The sequence below is a fragment of the Alligator mississippiensis genome, chromosome 4 (assembly GCF_030867095.1).
Source record: "Alligator mississippiensis isolate rAllMis1 chromosome 4, rAllMis1, whole genome shotgun sequence".
Lineage (NCBI taxonomy): Eukaryota > Metazoa > Chordata > Crocodylia > Alligatoridae > Alligator > Alligator mississippiensis.
In genome coordinates, this window is record NC_081827.1 from 118,910,970 (window position 1) to 118,931,921 (window position 20,952).

Below are 20,952 nucleotides of genomic sequence, written 5' to 3' on the forward strand. Positions count from 1 at the left end.
CTGGCTCCCAGCCACCAGCCGGTGTCTTGTCCATCTCAGCTGTGTACATAGACAATAAAGGCACAGCTACAGTGCCTCTGACCATAGCAGAAAATACCCCAGGGGTACAGCACTCCCATTCCACACAAGCTATGGTCGAAAAAATGTAGCTGTCGTTTGGCATGCACCCAGTGCCATCACTTAGCTCTTAGAATCAAGTTTGCTTACTGATACATACCTAGTGTTGCTCCAAGGACTGTTAGGTTACATTTGTTCAGGCTATGGTGGAGACAGAGCAGGGGCACTGAGCTATTCTGCAGCATGCCCCAGCACAGAATGAAGGCTATGAAGATGTGACTAAAGATATGCTCTTGTATCTTGTCTAGAGACAACTCCACCCAATGCAGCAGCTCAAGAATTACTGTGTTAATGAGAAAGTTATTTTGCTACTGCATTACACGTAGTAGTGAAATTGTGTTTTATTATAAGCAAAAACAGTTATACTGTGAAAAAACAGAACTCTAGATATTGTATAGGAGAGATACACATAGGTAGCAACTGACTAGACTCAGAAACCAACTGGTATATCAAGTTCAACATGGAGTGAAGGCAAAACTTCCAGAAACTACAGGAATTTACAGAAAAGATAGACTTCAAGATTATTCTTCCAAAAGATTTAACACTTTCTGACACTCCCAGCTGGGAGCAGAAACTAATGTCATTCACATAGTTCATACTGTTTCAAAACTGTGGTTGGAGAGAGTTTGAAGTACTGTATTCTCTGTTCATCTCTATTCTGTGCTTTATTCTTCAGACCTGTTGTAGAATTTCCTTCCTCAAAGCAATGAACATACACACTGCATCTACATTGGCACTAGAGGGATAAATGCAGTGAGAAAGATAGATATCAAGAGGTATGAATGGAGAAGAAAGTTCCGCTCCTTAATCTCTGAAGAATGGCTTGGGACTGTTAATACTCAGCACTGAAAGGATAGTCTTTGTGATTTGTGCACCTAAGAAAAAAAGAAAAAATAAAGGAAAAATTATGCTGAAGTCTGAATTACACATATTAGGTGTCTGCCAAATGATGGTCTGGGCTTATTCACAAGTTTGTACATGCTTCAAGGTTCTATATACTTCAGGAAGAGATCCAAGTTAAGCACCCTCTGACCCCTGTGTTATTTTGATATTGAGAATTCACATAATGCAAGAGCTGAATTTCTACAGCAAGGATCTAGGATTTTACACCATATCATTTAAATGATAAGTTATCCTTAGAAGTATTTTCTTAATAATGCAAGGTACTCTGATTTCCACAAAAAACCTATTATGAAGTAATACTGCATACTGGCCATTTGATGCTTGCACACATGTAGAATCTAAACTATGGACACCTATTTTGTAGAGGTAGTGAAAAAGCATAGAAAAAATTTTAAATAACTTATACGTGACAAATTAGTTTGACCACCAAGGTTATGACTCAGGCATTTGACTGCTAGCCCTGTGTTTCATTTTTCTGTTTTGCTGCCTCTGTAATGCTGGAAAATTGAACATTATTTGCTAGAATGTGGTCCTTTGTTAGAGTTCTATTTCCAGAGAAATCTTACTCTATCACTCAATTTCTACAGAATAGCTTTAAAATTTCTGCAAACCAAGGTTTGCAGAAGGTATGATTTAGATTAATTCAGGCACACTTGATCCCACTGTTTGCACTTCATTACCTAAGGTTTCAATATTAATTTGGAATAGAGGGATGCATGTTTTAAACTCTAAGCTCCAAAAGGTTCAAAGTATACTTCAGTTTGTGACTAAGTGCATTTCCCCTTGTTTGAGTCTAGCATTGCCTTCTAGTTGACACAGGTTTCCAAGTAAAGCCTGAGACTTCTGACTTCAAAAGATATGGCAAATGAAAACCAGCATGTAAATTAACGCTATTAATTTTTTAAAAATCCATCAAGCAAAAGAATACAAGGATAACATTTTGAATCATAAGGAGTAAAGAGCTACTCGGGCATAGCTAAACAGAATGCATATATAATAAATGGAAATGTATGGAAGAACATGTTACTTGTTCATTTCAGTATGTGTAAAAAACTATTTTCTATTTCTTTTTGTTTTAGAATGGGCACTAAAAAATAAAAATGTAAATGAAATTGTGGGAGCCAATCAGACTGAGAGCATCTCAGCTTCTAGGACTTGCATGGGCAAGTTTAATTTCCTAATCCCTCATTTGAGGTCAGCATTTAACATTTTAACATTAAATATTCAATCCTCAGCATTCCTGTGAGGGAATCTGATTTCTATTTTACAGACAGTATGTTTCAGACAGATTGTTTAAAACACACAGAATGAGTTTTGCATCAGAACTAGGATTAAATCATAGAAGTAGCTGCTCAGATTATTCTCCCTTCTGGAAGAGAGTTAAAAAAAAAATCAAATTAAGTTATTAAAACAAAAAAGTTCTCACTCCAGTTAAACATTACATTTCTCTGAAAAATATTTTTGACACCTGTTCATAAAATAGATTGTAGCCAAGTTTGAGTTTATCCATTTTTTTTAAAGAAGAGAGATGCTGAATTTCATTCAAATGGGAACCCATGAATTTAAACTAATTCCTAAATATTTCTTTAAATAAACCTTATGAAACCCTCTGCAGAGGACTTTAGTGTTTTTAGTTGTCACCTACGTGCTCATTGCACAGACTCTCCAGTTCCTGTTAAAGCTGAGGATGGTTTCCATCTCCTCTTTAGTCAATTCGAAGTCAAATACCTGGGAACAAGAGACTCAGTTGTCAATTCATTCTTCCAAGTTTAACTGTTAGCAACCAGTGATCTAGCTAGGAACTTAATTCATGGTTTCATGGATTTCACAGAAACTGTGAAATCTGGGATTGTCCATGAAATCAACCAAAAAAAAAAAAATAAATAAAATGCTGGGGCCCCAGTAGGAGCCACCAGTCCTTGCTGCCAGGACGCAAATGTGCTGGCTGGCAGAGCAGCAGATAAGATGGCTGCTGCCCCCTCACCCCTCCTTTCCCCCGGAGGCTTCTCTGCCAATCAGTACTGAGGAGCAGGGCTATCACAAAATGACCGCAGAATGAGAATTTTAGGTCATGATCAACCTAGAAAAATTGGTAACCCCCCCATGATTTAAATAGACCCCTAATCCTAATTTGAAAGAGGAAAACTTAAAAATAATTCTCAATTTGACCAGCAAATTGGTGCTGGTTAATAGTGCCCGATTGTTTTGTACAATAATTTCCTATTGGATTTTGAGAATTTATTGCAGTGGTTGTTAACCTTTATAGACCTCTCAGCAAATGCAAGCTTTTAGTTTTTCCTCAGTTTCTGACTATAGAAAAATCGTGTAACTTTTCTGTTGCAAAGAACTGAGAAAAAAAATCACAACAGGTCAGAACGTTTAATGCTACAGATTTCTATTTGAAATCTCTGGGTTTATCCTGTGAATCATGTTTGCACAACTAACAGTGACACACTGTGGCAACCTTGAAAAGCTCTCAAGGCACCCTGGTGGAGAATCACTGGTGTATTGGTTGGAGGAAGACACAATCTAATATGACAGCCATGTTTTGCAAGAGGTTACAATCAAGTGCAATGTGTTCTCCTTGCTGCTTTTGTTCTTATGTACAATTCATGGTACCACCTTATTAATGCACTTTTTAAAACGTCTTTGTAATAGGGCCTGGCCCTGTTACTATGGGTGTGGAGGAGCCCAAATGGCCTCACCGCCTGAAAGCATTCCCCTACACCCACTCCAGAGCTGGAGGGACTCACCAGAGGCTGAGGACCCAGGTCCTGGGACACAGGGAGCCTTCCAGCAAGGGAGCTAAGCCATATGTGGGGAAGAAGGGAGAGAGCCAGCCACGAGTCAGCAGGGGGGAAAATAAAAGACGCTGAAAGAAGCTTCTGGGGCAGCTGCACTGGCAGAGAGCCAGGCTGCCTGGAGCCTGGGGTTAGCCTGGAGTTAGCTGAGGTCAAGCAGCCACAGGGACGGCTGCGAGCAAGACCTCTCTTGTGTTTATTTGTTTGCACAAGGCCCGCAGGCCCTCAAAGCCTCTGAAAGATAAGAAGTAGGGGCAAGTGAAGCCTGGGAAAAGTCTAGCAAGCTGGAACCATGAAACCAGGGAAAAGCTAAATGGCAGTTTATTTGTTTAACTCTGTTTGTTTCTTTTGCATCACTTCCAAGTCCAGAGTGGTGCTATGGACTTAACTCAGCGGCAGCACAGGAGAGAAACCTGAACAGTGAGTCCTTAGCTAAAGCCAGCAGCAAAAGTAAAAATGGTCAGCTTGTGCCTGTCCAAATGTGCCTAGCTCTGCACAAAAGGTACCCATAACAGCGTACAATCTCAAATTCAGTGCTCCAGTTAATTAAATTATGTTTTGTTACTTGAGTTATTTAAATTATATATACATATAACATAAAAACTCTTTTATATTCAGTAACATGCCATTGAATTAAACTAATAGGCCATGTCCAGATGAGTGCGGCTGTGTGGTATGTGGTGCCGCAGACCCATCTGTGGTGCCACACACTATACACACTCAGGCATTTCCCACACTACCTTGCAGCGTGGGAGCGGGGGTTCGGGGGGAGTTGACCCTGGAGATCCAGGAGTCATAAAAACTGGTGCAGAAGAAAAGCGGGGTGGCGCACGTGGAGCCAGTGCGTGCCGTTAGCCAGGCTCCGAGCTGCAGGAGCAACACGGCTGCAGTTTCCCTGGCTCCCAGAACCCTACATAAGGCTGTTGGGCCCAGTCCTGTTGCTGGCCCCAGCCTCTGCTACCCCACTGGAGGTAACCTGTAGCACATCACAGGGCGCGAGGCACAGGCATTCCCTGGGGACAACTAACAGTGGCACAAGGTGTCCTGCTGCTAATTGTCCCCGGGGTACCAAATGTCTGTGCTTGTCTGGACAGCCATACAGAACAAGCTATGGGTCTGTGTAAAAAAAAAAATAATTTCTTGACATTACAAATTACTGCTGTTGATACAGCAAACTATCATCTATGGACTGTTGGCTGTCTGCAAGATCACCAGAAGAAGTCCACGGATTTCATACATTCCTGTGTTACTTTACTGTGCTTTTGATTCTGTGGACTTGCAGGTCACTAGTGGGCCATAGGCTATAGTTTGTTAATGACTGCTGTTGATACAGCAATGTCAGGAAATAGTTTTATTTACATAGATCCACAGTTTTCATTGTAATTGTTTAATTGAAAGCACACCCTTGTGCATTGTAATCCATGAGAAATGGAGGGGCTGAAAGAGGTTTGCTGGTCCAAAGAGTTTGGGAATCACTAACCCACACAGATTTATTTATTTATTTATTTTGCTGCAGCAGCAGACTGCATTTAAGTGTAGGGGAGCTCGAATCACCATTTTTTTTTTATTTTTTAGCAAAAGGCAGATGGAAGAAACACTAAATAGGACCTCACACAAAATTACAGCTAGCTCTGAGCTATTTCTGCATTAGTTCTGCTCACTTTCACCCTTGATCCATAGTTGCTGTTAGTTTAACTGAGAGAAACCCCTCCTTATCTGACAAGGACTAACTAGGTAGACTGATAAACTACAGGCACCTTTCACAAAGGAAGTGGAGACCTCATCCAACTACTGCTAATCATAGTCAGGATCAGAGCCATTTGCAATCTTACCTTAAAGTTCTCTGCAATACGATGTGGTGTAACAGACTTGGGAATCACAATCACATTTCTCTGAATATGAAATCGGATCAGAACCTATATAACCAGAACACCAGTCAGTCAGAGGACAGAACTTTCTGTGCTGGATCAACTGTTTCTATTAGAACAAAGATTCAATATACAGTAAAACAATGTGGTGCAATTCAGCAGGAATAAAGTTCGTAGACTGCCTAATATCATCACTTTATTACTGAAGACCAATTAATGCTTGCTCAAGAGCACTGAGTGGGATAGAGGACAAAGGCAGATACCTCCCCTTCCTGTTTTCCAGATAGTCTGGTGACTTCTTTCCCTTTCAGTCAGATTTAAAGAATCAGACTCCAAAAGACAAAATGTCTGTGTGAGGCTGGAATGATGAACCAAGAGGACCCAGTAAAGACAGCAGGAAGGGTCATGCCAAAAACTCACTTTATCAGCCATATGTACCTGTGCTGGTGTTTTGTTGTGTTTGGCTGCAATCTCCTTAATCTTGGGGTCATCCAGGAGGGAAGGATCCTCTGGTTTAGCCCTATAAAAATAGAAAGCAAGGTAGTCAAACTGTGGAAAGTCTCAATCATCTATAGGATGATTCTATGTACTGTAATAGGAAGCCAGAGACTCCTATTAGTTTAAGGGCAGAATGCAGTAGGTCCAAGCTTGCTGTGTAGGGTGGGCATTTGGGCAAAGGCCAGCTGCTAGAAAGCAAGCAGGCCAGGGATAGCAAGGACAGGTGCTACCCCTGGGGAGTAACTCTCTTAGATCTTGCTGCAGTGCCGTAATCAGCCAAAGGCCAGGTCTCCAGACAGCACAGAAGTAAAGGCTACAAGCAGCTGGATTAAACAGCAGCAGAGGAGGGCAAGCAAAAACCCTTTGTGTATGGCTGGAAAGCCATGCAACCAGGAGGGGTGGTGCTTTGGGGCATATAAACTTAATGCCTGAAGCAAGGTGGGCAGTCTGGCCCTGCATGTTGCAGGGAGAGGAGCTCTTGGGAGCTGCAGTAAGTAGGCTCACAGACATCCAAGCCCCCCAAGGGAGCTAAGGGGGAGTATGGCTTGCAGTGTGACATCGACACAGAATTTTAGTTGGGGAAGTGGTTTGCTTACATTTGTGTTGTGTTTAACTGGAGGAATGGGTTGTGGTTGTATGGGAGAACTGAGCCCTTGGAGGGATACCTGGTGAGGGCATCTGAGACAGAAGCCTAGCCTGGGGGTCAGGCACCCTGAGGGCTGGAGACAGGCCAAAGCCAAGAGGGTTAAGACTTCTGTAGTGGAGCTGGAGCATGGGAGGGGCTGTAGTTAAGCCTAGGGCAGTGGCCCAGAGATGGGCAAAGGCTGTCAGGGCTACAACCTGGGTTGAGGTGCTGAAGTCTGAGAGAGGATGAGGCCAGAATGGGACCAAGGGTCCAGGGACAGGCTAAGGCTGAGGGCCAAGAGCCTGGTAGGCTGACAGACAGGGCCAGAGGGCCCAGAGAAATGAATTCAGACAGGGTTGGAGGCCCAAGGAAAAAGGCTGTCAGCCCACCAGGCTCCTGGCCCTCTAAAGGCTCAGACAGACAGGGCCAAAGAAACAAATCTGGACTAACACCTGTGAGACCTGGGCATCATTATGGAGATGGAGAGGGCCCCAATTATTGCTCCCAAGGTGATTTATGCCCTAAGAAACTGATAGGGCCAGGATGACCAATCTAGGAACTGAGGGGCAAGATGGGTAGCAGCCAGGCATAAGAGTTATTAGCCAGCTGAGGTGAAATGAGGCTTGATCTGGGTCCCTGGGGCAGTCTAAGTATTATAATATCCATCTAGAAGTGGCAGGTGAGGTAGAAAAGGGAGGTTACTCTGAGGAACCAGAGTAGGGCAGTAGTAGCTTGGCCACCAGGGGATGTCACTGCTGCTGTTGGGGTGGGTCCTGCTACAGTAGCAACAGAAATGCTTACCTAGAACAAGAGAGCTGCTCATTTATTTTGCATAAAGCATTATGCTCACATACATTAAAGGAGAGGTTGAAAAGCACTCTTACCATGGCCTGTCAGGAGAACCAAGGGGACTGTACGCAGTCACAGCAATCCCTTTGGATTGGCAATACTTGATCAGTTTTTCTTGGGTGAGGTATGGGTGACACTCAACCTGAAAGACAAGGATGTAAGGGTTCACAGTGGAAAACTGGACTAATGCTACTGTGCTTCAGGGGGTCTTTTTCTATTCTAACTGAAAAAAAAAAAGCAAATTCTTTGTTATGACTTAAGGTAAGTCCTGAATGTGTATAATTCTCCAGAGGCTTTTGTGTGCAACGGTCTTGTCAAAAGAAACCCTACTTCAAAATCCTTAACCAGAAAAGTAAATACTAAGCACCATTTTGCATATTTGTGTATCTTCAGATTACTGTTCATTATAGCATTATTAGAGAAATGCAAGCGTAGGCTTCCCATCAGTTTTAATGCCATCATCTGCAATTTGGATAGAATGGATGAAAGGGTAGAGACCAGTTAGCATCTGATTAATGTCCTGGCAATTTACTGCAGCAGCAGGGTTCAATTCAGCCATGATTATCCACATGTCAGGGTGGCATTAAATGGATTTGAACTGCAAAGTGGTGGATAACTGGAGACATTTCCAGGCAAACACACTTTGGGTAAGCATGGCCTCATTTCAGCAGTGAAGTTCAAGTAACTGAAACTGCACTGTCATTGAAACCTCCTATATTGCCGCTGCTATCAGACAGAGGACCTTGGAATACTGTATCACTGGCAGATGGAACAAGTCACTGAACTATAGAGATTGGGTTACAGCCCTGTATTTATTTATTTATGGTACCAGTTGCTTTCTGAGAAAATTGTATGGCATTGTCCCAGAATTTCTCAACTAGCTAGGAATATCAGTCACCATACAGTTTATGACTGGGTTCAACTGAGTTGACTATACATAACTATTCACTTTTGGCAGCCCTCATAAATCCAGCTGCTTGTACAGTGTAAAATGGAGTGTTTGAGCGGGTGGCCCCTTTACATGGGTGCCCAGGAGGCAGAATTCAGACTATATATAGCATGAAATATGAACAAGAAACATTCTTGTTTCTTCACCAGGCTACAGTCAGAGGCTTCTAAGTTCAGTCTGCTACAGTCTCTTCAAGGTGAAGGTCTTATATTATCATATAAAAGTACTAAGAAGTCATTAATTGGTGCTTTATATTACCATGAGTCAGTATCTAGATTAGAGAAAAAGCCTTCCTTAATACTGGACTAACCAGGATTTTTAGAGATGCACACAAATTTCATCATCTGCAGCACATCTGTAAACACTCCTTGTAAACTATATGCGATTAACTCAAAGATGACTTTCTCCTACACAGACTGTGTAGTTCATTAGGCTACGTGTGCACTAGATTTAATCCTGAGAGACAGGCACATTTCAGATCTATTTATGACTTATGTTGAAAAAATTTCCAGCTTGTCCTGTGAAGCAACTCACTGCGGATGTTTAGCAGGTCATCTTTATCTCAATAACAGCTATGAAATGGAGACCACCCTCAATCTTTCCCCACTCCTGGTAGCTGCACAAGGAATAAAAGTTACATTAAATTCTAACTACCTAAGATTTCCCTGTAGCTTTAATTAGTTTGAGTGTTCTTTTGCCTTTCTTTCTACCATCTTATATTCTATGCTATAGAAATGTGAATCTGATTTATTCCCAAAGAAACTATAGAATTTAAAAATTCCTCTGAAAAAAATATTTACCCCTTCTCATTCTGTTAGTGAGATAAGAACTCTGTAATTTACAAACAGAATCTCATGGAACAGATATTCCTTGATGCCCAACTTTTTCACTCTCACATACCACCAACATAATGCTTGAAACTGAAGTTATTTACAGGGAAAGAACTAAACACATTTCTATTGCTGGACTACTCAAGCTACTGACATTCCCAATTGTTTGGAGCAACAATAAATGTAGCTGAAGTAATGCAATATGGTAAAACTACCAAGGGAAGAGACAAGAAAATTCCAAGCAGCTTGTGTTGAAGGGTTTTCTGTTTAAAAAGGAGCAAGAGGAGGTCACAAAATGTACCAGCAATTTTGGCAGGATGGATTTCACAGCCATGAGACCAAAGCATAAAATTCAAGCAGTAACACCCTTATCACCTTGGATCATAATTAAATCAACTCTCACAAACCAAAAAAAAATTGCACATTATCAGGGGTGGGACAGGGTAGATCCCAGAAAATTCAGGGTTCTGCAGGCAATGGTGGCTGATGGGTGGACTTCATTCTTTTCCTTTGAAATATCCTGCTCGTGCACTATTTTGGACAGTATTCTAGTGTCAGCACATTAAAGAGCAAAACAAAAAAACCTGATCACTTCCTCCATTTGAAAGGCTGCACAGCATGTCTTGGTTCACTAAATACTGCAGCCCGACAAAAAGGAGAAATTCTTGTACTCTATCCTATTAAAATATTATCATATTGCTTTTATTAGTAAAATACAACAATGGGGATCAGGTTTTATTCTCACTTGCATTTAGGTATGATTAAAATTAAATCCTTTCGTTCCTCTGATAAGGGGAACATCATTGTACTTCTATCCTTTTAAGATGTGTTACCAGGGGGATTATAACCCCAGCATGCTTATTTTACTTTGGAGACTTCTAAAAAACAATTAGTCAGGAACCACAAAGTTATCTTCCACCACCACAGCTATTACTTAACTTCTAGCACATAACACTGTAGCTGCTGCTTATAACAAGGTGCTACCTGTACAAACTTTTAATCTCATTTGGGGCTTGAGACTGACAGGGTCCAGTGGAGTCTTTGTGAATTTTTAAGGTTTTCAGCACCTTGCAGGATTGTGCTCCTAGCTTTGTTTAGCATTTGGATATGATCTTTTCTTCTTTATTCTCTGCCCCCCCCTGCCATTTTGAAATGTTATTACTTTTAGATGAGACACCCATCAACCTCTTACTAGAAAGAACTGTAGTCTACATACCAGCCCTCCATCATTCCCTCCCCCCTCCCCCTTTTATAAGTTTAATATTAACTTATTTTTATTTCTGGGAGTGGCATAATTCAAGAACAAATGAACTTTGAAACTACAGACACAACACACATATGCAGCATTTTTCAAAAGAAGATGTTCTTGGGCAAGTCTGAAGCAGACCGATAAGAGCAATTCATGAACATCTGATTCTGCAAGAGAATCTTGCATCACTGATAGCAATCTGGACCTGCCCAGAAATTGCCTCTTAATCTGTATGCTTCTGCCCTGTGGCCAACCCGCCAACTCCATGCACTTCTTTTCTCCTGAATTATTAAATTGATCAGATGAGATCACATATTCAGTTCATACTTCTTGAATTTGGTGACACAGAATGCACTTGTATATCTGTTATCCAAGAGACTTTCAGTAGATGCCAGATGGTCATAGGGTCCTCTCTTGATCTTTGCTCTGGTTGTAAAAAGGATCATAAACAAAATCCTGGATTCTTCACCCCATGCCAAAGATTCCCTGTTACATTTCTTAGAGGCAGTAGTGTGAATCCTGTGAGCACCACTCCAGTGCCTTAAATACTCCTGAAGAATTTTAGGATTGGAAGTGCATCATGTACCTATTTCCCTGTGTCCCCCAAGCCCCTTCCTCTATATCCCCAATGCACAAAGGTTCTAACACAGCCATATCAACAGATGGTATTAAACAGCTTACCTGATTATTTGCAGGCTTATATTTTAGTCCAGGCTTGTTCAAAATTCTCTCAATCTGATCATGGTTAAAATTGGAGATTCCAATGGCTTTTACCAGACCTGCATCCACCAGCTCCTCCATAGCCTAAGAGGACAGGAAAATCTGAGCCTTTGACTAGATACAGACTACAGCACCTGAATGGGGTATTTATGCTGCGAACATGACTTCTTTCTTTCATGGAAAGAAACGCTAAAACATTTATATGATTCTATAACTAAATATCGGGCTGGAAGGGACCTCTGGAGATCACTGGTTCAACCACCTGCTGGAGGCAGGATGATCTCCACCCAAACTACTCATAAAAACCCTTGTCTAACCTATTAAAACTACCCAGTCAACCCTACCATACAACCACAAGGCATAGCACCTTAACCTGCCACAGGTAAATCAGGGGGACAACAGCAGTCAGTGTCCTGCTGCTGCAAGTGTTATTATAATACGCTCAAGAGATCCAATTGAGCCTATTAGGGAGAGGGGAGGGAGACAAAACAGCCCATCATATCCTTTCCTCAGAAGAAAGGTAGTCTTTTGCTGCAAAAGGCAAAGAAAGGCTGATTTTTTGTGTGTATACCTTTTTAATGAACCACAAAAATCAGAGAAGAGAACCATTATACCAGCTACCCAATTACTCTGCCAACATAGGGTTGCTTCCAAGGTTAAGTAGTAAGTAAAAGTGTAAGTAGCCTGTAAAGATGGGCTAAACTCAAGTTTTCAATATATATTCATTACAATATTCGTTCATTTGCTCTGTCTGCCTATATTGTATGTTTGCTAATATTTAAATAAAGCTGTTTTTTAGCTTAACTTTCAAACATGATTTCATATGAACTAAGCATTTACATTCCAATTACTTGTAGTCACCCAAGTTAGCCAATCAGGATGCGAGAATAGCAGCTGACGTTATAAGTAAAACAGTAAACATTTTATACAAAATTACTGTAAATCATCTACAAATGAAGAATTCACATTTGCTGCAAATAGCGCTGCATGAATCAAGTACAATAATTTTATAAAAGTCTTAACAGATTCCATATATGCAAAAGAACTGTCTAGCCCGGGGGGGTGGGGAGGAGTGGAAGGGAAGAATCTTAAATTGTGATTGAGCCTACCTCCCACGTGTCCAGAATATCTGTATTACTCGATATAATCATGCCTTTATCATCTGCAGGAAACAGCTCCTCTCCTGCCTGTCAATGCAAAGCAGAAAGTTTGAAACATTATCTGTTGAATTTTTTGCTTAAATACTAAACCTATTGGAGAGTCAACTATAAAAGCATGAGCTGTTAGTGAAAAAGAAGAATTCTAACTCCCATTTAGGTAATTACTTCACCAGTTTTGGAAAGATAATTCTCTTTCCTCCTTCCTGCTACCCATAGCAAAGTACTTCAATGATTCCAAAGCACAATCAACATATAAGACTGTTGCCTATGGAAATAGCCAAGCACATTCAATTTTTAAGTAGTGTTCCATAGTGTACCTTTCTGAATGTATTTTCCTTTATCAGGTCCTTGTTTGTTCAGTTCTAGCTTATATTGGACTATGTCTGCTGCATAAGTGAATGTGTACAATGTCATGTTTTCTACAGGAGACTCTTTAATTTGCAGGTTTTGGGAAAGACAATACAAGAGCCTGTGTGTGCAAGTTACTGTCTATATACTTGCTATTATTATTGCCTAAGCTCCTCTACAGATGGCCTACACAACTGCCCTTTATTTCAACTGCTTTGTCCACACTCAAAACGACACACACACACGAGAGCATCTAGCATTTGGGAGTTGAACACAATGTGTAAAAGGTATTCCTAGCAATCTCTTACAGTAAGGAAGGGCCAAGATAAAATATGAAAAGTAAGACAGTTCTTGCTTTTGTCCCATGATCCTTGGAATTCAATCACAAGGCTCCTATAACTGTTAACTATAAATCTATGCTGCATTTAGACACTCAGTGAAAAAGGAGTATAATGAAAAATACGAAAGAAAAACACTTATGATCAAGAAGTCAAGATCAAGAAGTCAAAAACACACCTTTGCTTCCCATAAGTAGAAAGACAAGCCATGGCCAAATACATGTAGCTGGAATTGGTAGAAGTGAAGGAACTGATAACCAAACATAACCTGTTTTTGCAAGAGAGAGACGTGCCTTTTCTAGGCCGCTCTCTCCCTGGATCAACAGGGGCAGAGAATTCTGTGCAATTACTATGCTTGTCTTCAGTTGTGAGGTAAGGAGGGAGGGGAGATGGGATAAATTTGCTCAGACACGTATATGGTAAAGTTAAAAAAGAAGCATAAGGAGTGGTACTGCTATGTCCCATTGGGGGGATAAGTCCACAACAATGGGTGGATCTATAACATGACATCCTTCTGCAACTGTCAGGAAGAAACAAGTTAATGTGCTAGTACCTTAAATCCCAAGGGCCAATGAATGAGGTATAGATCAAGGTAATTCAGTTTCAGTGCATCAAGAGTTTTCTGGCAGGCTCCCTTCACTAGAGACTTCTCATGGAAGGTGGACCACAGCTACAAAAAAGAAAATCATGTAAAAGTGATTACTTCATCAAACAGGTTAAAGGCACATCACATGTACAGGAGGTAAGACCAGGAACTATGTATTATTTATCACTCTATTTGCAGGGCTTGCCTCATGGAGCAGAGGTAGGGGAACATTATTTGATGCTAAGTTTTAGTGGCAACTTATTTGACCAGAATGGGAATCTGGTAACCTGATTTCATGAGTAAGTGCCAGTTCAGGAGTAACCTGATTTCATGAGTAAGTGCCAATTCAGGAACTATTTTTTTACTCAAAGTTGCATCTTCCAATAAAACAATACTACAAGGCAAAAGAAAGCTTACCTCTCAGTCTAAAAACCTGAGAAAGGTGAAAACCTCTGCATGAGATGTACTAGTTACCAGACAACTCAGACTGGAAATGAGAGGCTGCAAGTGCCCTCTGATTTCATAGATAAATTTTACAGCAACAACTCCTCCTTCCCCTTGCTTCCCACACAAGCAAGAGAACCTACAAACTTCTTAGAAATGCATGATTTGGAGTGACCAAGAAAGTCCCCACAATTCACTGGGACTCCCCTTCCAGATATAGGATGGGGAGGAGAGCTAGGCAACAAGTTATTACATTTCCTCCATCCTGAAAGTGGGAGACAACTTGGTGCCTAATAGCCACTAAGTTCTTACTTGGGATCAAGCTCCAGACTGTACATTATAAACCTTGCATGGTGAGCAGGAAAGAGTTGTCCCTTTTCCCAATCACCAGCAAAGCACCATTGATGACACACACACGCGAGAAACACCAGTCCAAGCATGAAAAAAAATCCCCTCTGGACACCCTCTATATCGATCATATAGTTCAAACAGTTCAGGATATTATAGGCAGAATCCTACTCCACTTTACATGCCCGAGGGGCAGTTACCCAGCCACATATCTGCCATTTTTGGTGCTAATGGAAGCTTTGCTATCCTACTTCATGTGTAGTGTGGATGCAAAAGCTGCCTCTAGGCAGCCAAGAAAAATGTGAGGCCAGGAGGAAGCAAACAATCTATAAGTTGTATGGTTCAGCAGGATGAATGCTACATTTGAAAGGAGAATGTCCTGGACTCTTGCCACCAAATGGGCAAAAACCTATCTACTGTACAGCTCTCCTTCCATTTTATCCAATGAATATTAAATGCAAAGGACAGTGGCTTAGCTTCAAAAGAAGTGCTGGAGATGTCACTGGATACTGCCTAATCCTCAGTTCAATAGTTAGAGAACTGTGCTGGGAACTCAGATACAGGTTTAAACCCTGCTGGGTGAGAGGGCCCTAGAACCTGCATCTTCTTTATTCTGTGGAAATGTCTTAACCACTCTGATAGTGTGCTAAAAGATGGGAGGGTGGTTGTCATCCTCCTCAACCACCACCATTATTCAGGATAGATGACATCTTTGAAGCAGAATGAGCTGTGCCAGAATATGTCCCACCACAGCTGATCTGCTTCAGTGGCGTTTACCAGTGTTGTTGGGGCCACTGTCCTGCAGGGTCACGGGAACCCTCATTCAGGTTCTTCCAACTACAGATATGCATCCCAAGTCACGGCATGGCAGCAAGGGATGTGAGCCACAGGAATCCCATGCAGGGGTATTCATGAGGCATGTTTGCAACGAGAATTCTCAAAGACAGCAATAAGGAGACAAGCATTCTCCTATTCAAGCCATCACATTGTGACCATCTTTGGTTGTGGCAATATTTTTGGGCACTTGGCATGCAGTAAGGGACTAGGATGTCTGTTTTCACCCTCAGATACATCCATACATACATACATACAGAGCTAGATACCTGTCTGAGGAAAGAACAGCCTACTGAGCAAAGTCACTAGCCACATGGATGTACACACACTCACTGCATGTGGAATAGGATTACAAACTCTAAGTACCAAAAATAGCAGTTATGTGACTGGGTAACTGCTGTTTTGGCACATGAAGTGAAACAGAATTCTGCCTTATATGTTTTAACCGTGATATGAAATGTCTTATCTTCAGACACACCATGGGCATTGTTGCTGCTGTGGGATCTGGGCCTCCTCATGGAGCCATACCTTACTAACAATAAAGAGGTCCTCCCGTTTCACAGCCCCCTCTTTGATTTTCTTCTGAATCCCATCTCCAACTTCATTCTCATTCTGGTACACGTAGGCACAGTCAAAATGGCGATATCCAACATCAATGGCAACCTTCACAGCCTCTGCAACTTTCCCTGGTGGAGACTGAAACACACGTATCACAAAGCACCAACACATTAGTACCCATTTCTTATTTGGCTAGAAACTCACACATGAAGAGACTTTTACACCATTAAGGTTTTTAAAATTTTTGTTTTTATATAAAATAAACCCCACTATATTTTATACACACATAAATATGCATGTGCGTATACCAGTAGAAGAGGTACTACTATGTCCTTCAGGGCACATGGCTAGACAAAATGCAGATCATTTCCACTGACTGACATATAAGAACCATTTGATTCTAAGATCTATAGCATCTGCTAGATAAAATGAAAGCAGAAGATTTTGTTCAAGCAAGTCAAGGACTGGACTTGATGGCTCAGCAGGGCCCTTCCTGTCAAAGTCTTGTATTTTACATGCACATACAGAATTCTTCCAGAGACTGTTATAACCATCCCATCTGGGCACCTTTCGGCCATTAAGTCAAAATGGTGCATGCAGTGCTGCATGAAAAAACTCACTTGGGATGACTAGCTTGCGTACTGAAGGTGGCACAGCTGCGTTACTCAGCTTGGACCAGCATGCCCAGACTGCTTTCAGTTACCATTTGATTTAATGGCTGCATCCCAATCCCCATCCTTAATCCCATAGGAAAAGTTTGGCCCATGGTCCATTAAAACTACTTTACATCATAGCCAGGCAATGGAGAATTGTTCAAAGGAAGCCAATTCTGTGGTCTGGCCACTAGAAAACTGATGTTGCAAGAAGTTGGCCAGATCACTTGATCTCTCTGTCCCTCAGTTTTCTCATTTGTGATGTCAGGATACAAATATCCAGTTTCTCCTGTAAAATCTTTCTGCTTCATAAACAGAATGCACAGAAAATCTAATTATTAATAAGGACAATGGGAAATATCTCACAGGAGAGAAGGCTGCAGAGACGTAGATGATACTGACCCATTGAAAGATTAATTAGACAGAAACAGAACTGAAACATTTTGGGTTTATGTCCCACTGCAATAAGGATAACCACTCATGTCTCCCTACTTAAGCCATCAATTATTGTTCAAAGCTATTATATGCTTCCCTCCCCACAATGGGGTACCCCCCACAGTCTGGAAAACAATGCTTTATGTAACAGACAGGATACACAAAATGTTAGCTTTCCTCTACCTCACCCAGAAGGCAGAAAACACTGATACCAATTGTTGCATAAAGTTAAAAGAGAAAACTTTTCCTCTTGCTCCACCCTGTCCTTGAGGACCTTCGTACAGCTAGCTTCATTTTCTCACAACACACATTGCCCTGCTCTCTGAATCCCTGAATTTTGCAAACTTACCTGGGACTGATCTCCTGACTGAAAGAGGAGTATCAAGCATCACCCTTCTAATCAGGTTTAGGACTTTTTATACTAGTGATTCTCAACCTTTTGACATGAGGCACCTCTTATTAGACTGACGGCAACCTTTGCAAATTGCCAGTTCTTAGTCGTTACTGGTTTTTTTGAGTGGAGAAAAACAACAGAGCAAGTCTTCTGTTGCAAAGAACACGGAAAGAACACAACAGGCCAGAATGTCTGTAACACTGTGAATTTCTAGTTGAAATCTCTGGGTTTATCTTGTAGATCGAATCATGTTTGCATACCTAACAGTGAGTGGCAACACTGCAGAGTTGCCTACATCACCCCTAAAAGGGTCTCAAGGCACCCCCTTGAGAAGCACTGCTCTACACCCTGTTACAACTGAACAACTGCAAAAATTAAGAACTTGATGAGCCAGTGGGAAAGCTACCACGCTCAGTCCTTGAGGGTAGACTACTCAAAATGCAGGTCACTTTTTAATCTGCCTTCTAAGAGTCTATATTTGATTTTGGATTTTGTAGCATCTATTAGATAAAACAATTAGGAGGAAAAGATTTTGTCCAAGCTGCACAGATGGCACTGACATTTGTAGACACTGCATAATTCAGCTGTATCATTATCAATCATGATCTGATTTTTAAAAACACTCTTATTAGTCATGAGTTCAAAAATGTGCTCAAAACAATTTATTAGTGTGAGCAAGAGGGGAGAAAAAAAATAAGTAGGCACAGATTTCAGTATATTGGGCAGCAAACCTACAAATTGGCATTCAAAGCCTGGATGGATGAGTCAGGTGCTTAGTACAGAATCAGTATGATCTTCTTCCTTATTATGTCACAGTAGAAGATATGCAGAGGAAAGAAACCTAAGAGTTTGCTTATATGAACAGATCAAGGATACTGGGACATGTAGGTTTGCAAATTCTCTATTGCAGGGGTTGGTAATGTTTCGTAGTGGGGGCTGCTTTAATAGAGCTTAGCTCTGAGTGTGGTCTGCTTCCAACCTGGCCTACACCACCCATACTGCTCTCCCAGCTTCTCTTCACTGCCTGACCACTGCAAAGATGAAGCTCCTCCCATAGAAATGCCACTAAAGTCCCCAGGCTCAGTGGACTACAGCTAGCCTGCCACCAGGGATTGCTGACCCTTGCCTCATTGTATTTTTGCAGTCAACAATATTAGCTGATCAACAGCCTTGTATATGATCTTGCTCAGCACACTGCTATGCTGGAGTGCACACCTGGAGTATGAAAGTTTGTTGTAGGAACCTTACATCAGGGATCTGCAGTAGACTAACATCTCAACTCTCCACCTCACATTAGTGCAGGGTTGGAAATGACAGGTGTAAACCTGGAGAGTGAGATCATTGCATATAGCACAGGCAGGAGGATTTCCCACCCCCCTTTCCTTCAAAAAGCTCTATTTACATATAACTGTCTGGAATGTAAATTATAATGTAAACAGCAAAGAGAGCATAAGACAGTAATCACTTTTTTAAACAAGTTAATTTTTTTTTAGCAGGACAAGATACTTTGCAAGTGGCCAGATTTCTAATAATAATTACACTTGCTATGGAAACCTTCAGAGGACTTAGAAGCTCTTCATGGACATTTAATTAAGATTCTTAATACTCTTGCAGTTCAGATTGGTATCATCTCTGGTTTGCTTTGTTTTTAGAAGTAAAGGCTGAGACAAAGGCTTTCTTTCAAGTCCCATCAAGTCTGAAGTCAGCAGATTCCAGCTATTTCCTCTCCTTGGTGAACAAGCCAGGATCACACTTCTCTCCATGTTCTCCCTCCTTTTTGGGAGACAGTATCAATAAACATTAAGCAGGGACATGCTGTGCAGCGCAGCATGCAGAAGGCTCTGGCCTGCCTGAGGTTTCTGGAAGTTACTCTTGCACATCTGTTTTCTTTTAAAGTGACAGTAATGGAGTCATCAGGCACCAGAGTGCATGGGCGACTGGGACCTCCTGAGTCTGGGGGACACCCACAGAAGCCAGTGTCATCGTAAGGGACGGGGCTGGCGAGCACCCGCAGAAGCCAGCGTCAGTGTTGGCAGTGGGGATGAGGCGGGCACTGTTGGGGGGGGCGTCATGTGCCCCCCCAACCAGTCGCCTATGCCAGAGTAGTATCTTTGCAGGAAGCAAAGAGTTTCATTTAGATCAGTGATTCTTAACTGGGGCCCAATGGCACCTTCAGGCACCATGAGCTCCTTTTAAAGGTGTTGCACAACATTAGCACCGTTTGGTGTTCCTCTGTGTGCGATTCACAAGATAAATCCAGAGACTTCAAACAGAAATCCAGTGTTAAACCTGGCCTGCTGTGGCCTATTCTAGTTCTCTGCAACAGAAGAATGGCTTGATTTTCAAAACAAATAAATAAATAAAATGAAATTAGGCTTTGAAATGGGGGGAGGGGTTGGGGAAGCAGCAACACTTTGGGAAGTGATGGCTGGTGCCTTGAGCTTGTAAAGGTTGAGAACTGCTGCACTTAAGTCTACAGCTGAATGGCTTTTGTAACAGGGTTGCCAATTTTGTTTGAATCTATTCTAGGAGATTTACCAGTGTGCCTGTGACACAAAATGCAAACATGCATATATCAGTTACGGATTATGGTGCATACACTTTACACCAAGAGGGCAAATGCATATGACATTTTAAAAAACCCTCAAAGGACTACTATCTAAATCAGATTCAACATTTAATGTTTATTTTAATGAATGCCCTATCATTTATCTCCTCGGGGACTCTCAGCATCTCCTGGAGTTTTATACCTAATTCCTGGAGACTCCAGGGCAATCCTGAAGGGTTTTGTACAGGGAAAGCCTGAGTTCACCAGCAGCAGCAGGGCCTCCCAACTTTCCTTTGGGATCCCCCAAAGCACCAAAAAAACAGGCGAGCGATAGTGAAACCGACTGGATTTCACTGGGAGGAAGCAGCAGGGCCCGGTCTCCTTTCCACTACGCCTACTTGAAGCGGGGCGGAGGGGAGACGAGGCCCCAGCGCTGGGCAGCACCCGACTCCCCTCGCCCTGTCGGAAGCGTCCGCCACCTGCTCGGCGAGGGGCGCCGCCCAGCCCCGCGCGCTCCGGAACGGCGCAGCTGGGCACATCTGCCCCAGCGTTCCACAGCAGCAGCTGGGCACCACATCTGCCCGGGCAGCGTCTGGGGGGAGGGAGGGAGGGAGGAGGCGCCGTGCGAAGGGATCCCGGCCCGCGCCTACCTTCCAGGTGCCCAGCCCCAGGATGGGCATCTTGGCCTGGGTGTTGAGCTGCACGGAGGTGGCCATGGCTCCCGCCCGCCGCCGCTCGCCGCCGGAGGAAAGAGCAGCCCCCCCCGCCCGGCCCAACCAGCTCTATAGCGGCTGGCCCCGCCCCAGCAGCCGGAGACAGGCGAGGGCCGGGCCCGGGGACATCGCGGCGGCCCACTCGCCAGCGCCAGCTCCTCTGCAGCATGGGGGAGTCCCCCCT

The 20,952-nt window shown here is 42.5% G+C and overlaps 1 protein-coding gene across 1 annotated transcript; it reads right to left on the minus strand.

Moving 5' to 3' along the window:
* Positions 1-440: 440 nt before the first annotated feature.
* LOC102569073 (aldo-keto reductase family 1 member B1) lies at positions 441-20,832 on the minus strand. Its single transcript, XM_006263115.4, has 10 exons — positions 20,706-20,832; positions 15,996-16,163; positions 13,809-13,925; positions 12,519-12,596; positions 11,371-11,493; positions 7,697-7,803; positions 6,128-6,209; positions 5,654-5,737; positions 2,666-2,748; positions 441-992 (listed from the first exon to the last, which is right to left on the minus strand). Exons 1-10 carry the CDS (start codon positions 20,769-20,771, stop codon positions 950-952), a joined length of 951 nt encoding a protein of 316 aa, XP_006263177.1. The 5' UTR covers positions 20,772-20,832; the 3' UTR covers positions 441-949.
* Between the last annotated feature and the right edge of the window lie 120 nt (positions 20,833-20,952).

What these genes read in the sequence shown, in the direction of transcription:
- LOC102569073 (XM_006263115.4), bottom strand. Translation starts at nt 20,771, where the DNA reads ATGGCCACCTCCGTGCAGCTCAACACCCAGGCCAAGATGCCCATCCTG. An exon ending in TGGGGCTGGGCACCTGGAAG is followed by an intron (nt 16,164 to 20,705) that starts GTAGGCGCGGGC and finishes CGTGTGTTTCAG; the next exon opens with TCTCCACCAGGGAAAGTTGC. An exon ending in ACAACAAAACACCAGCACAG is followed by an intron (nt 5,738 to 6,127) that starts GTACATATGGCT and finishes CTGGTTATATAG; the next exon opens with GTTCTGATCCGATTTCATAT.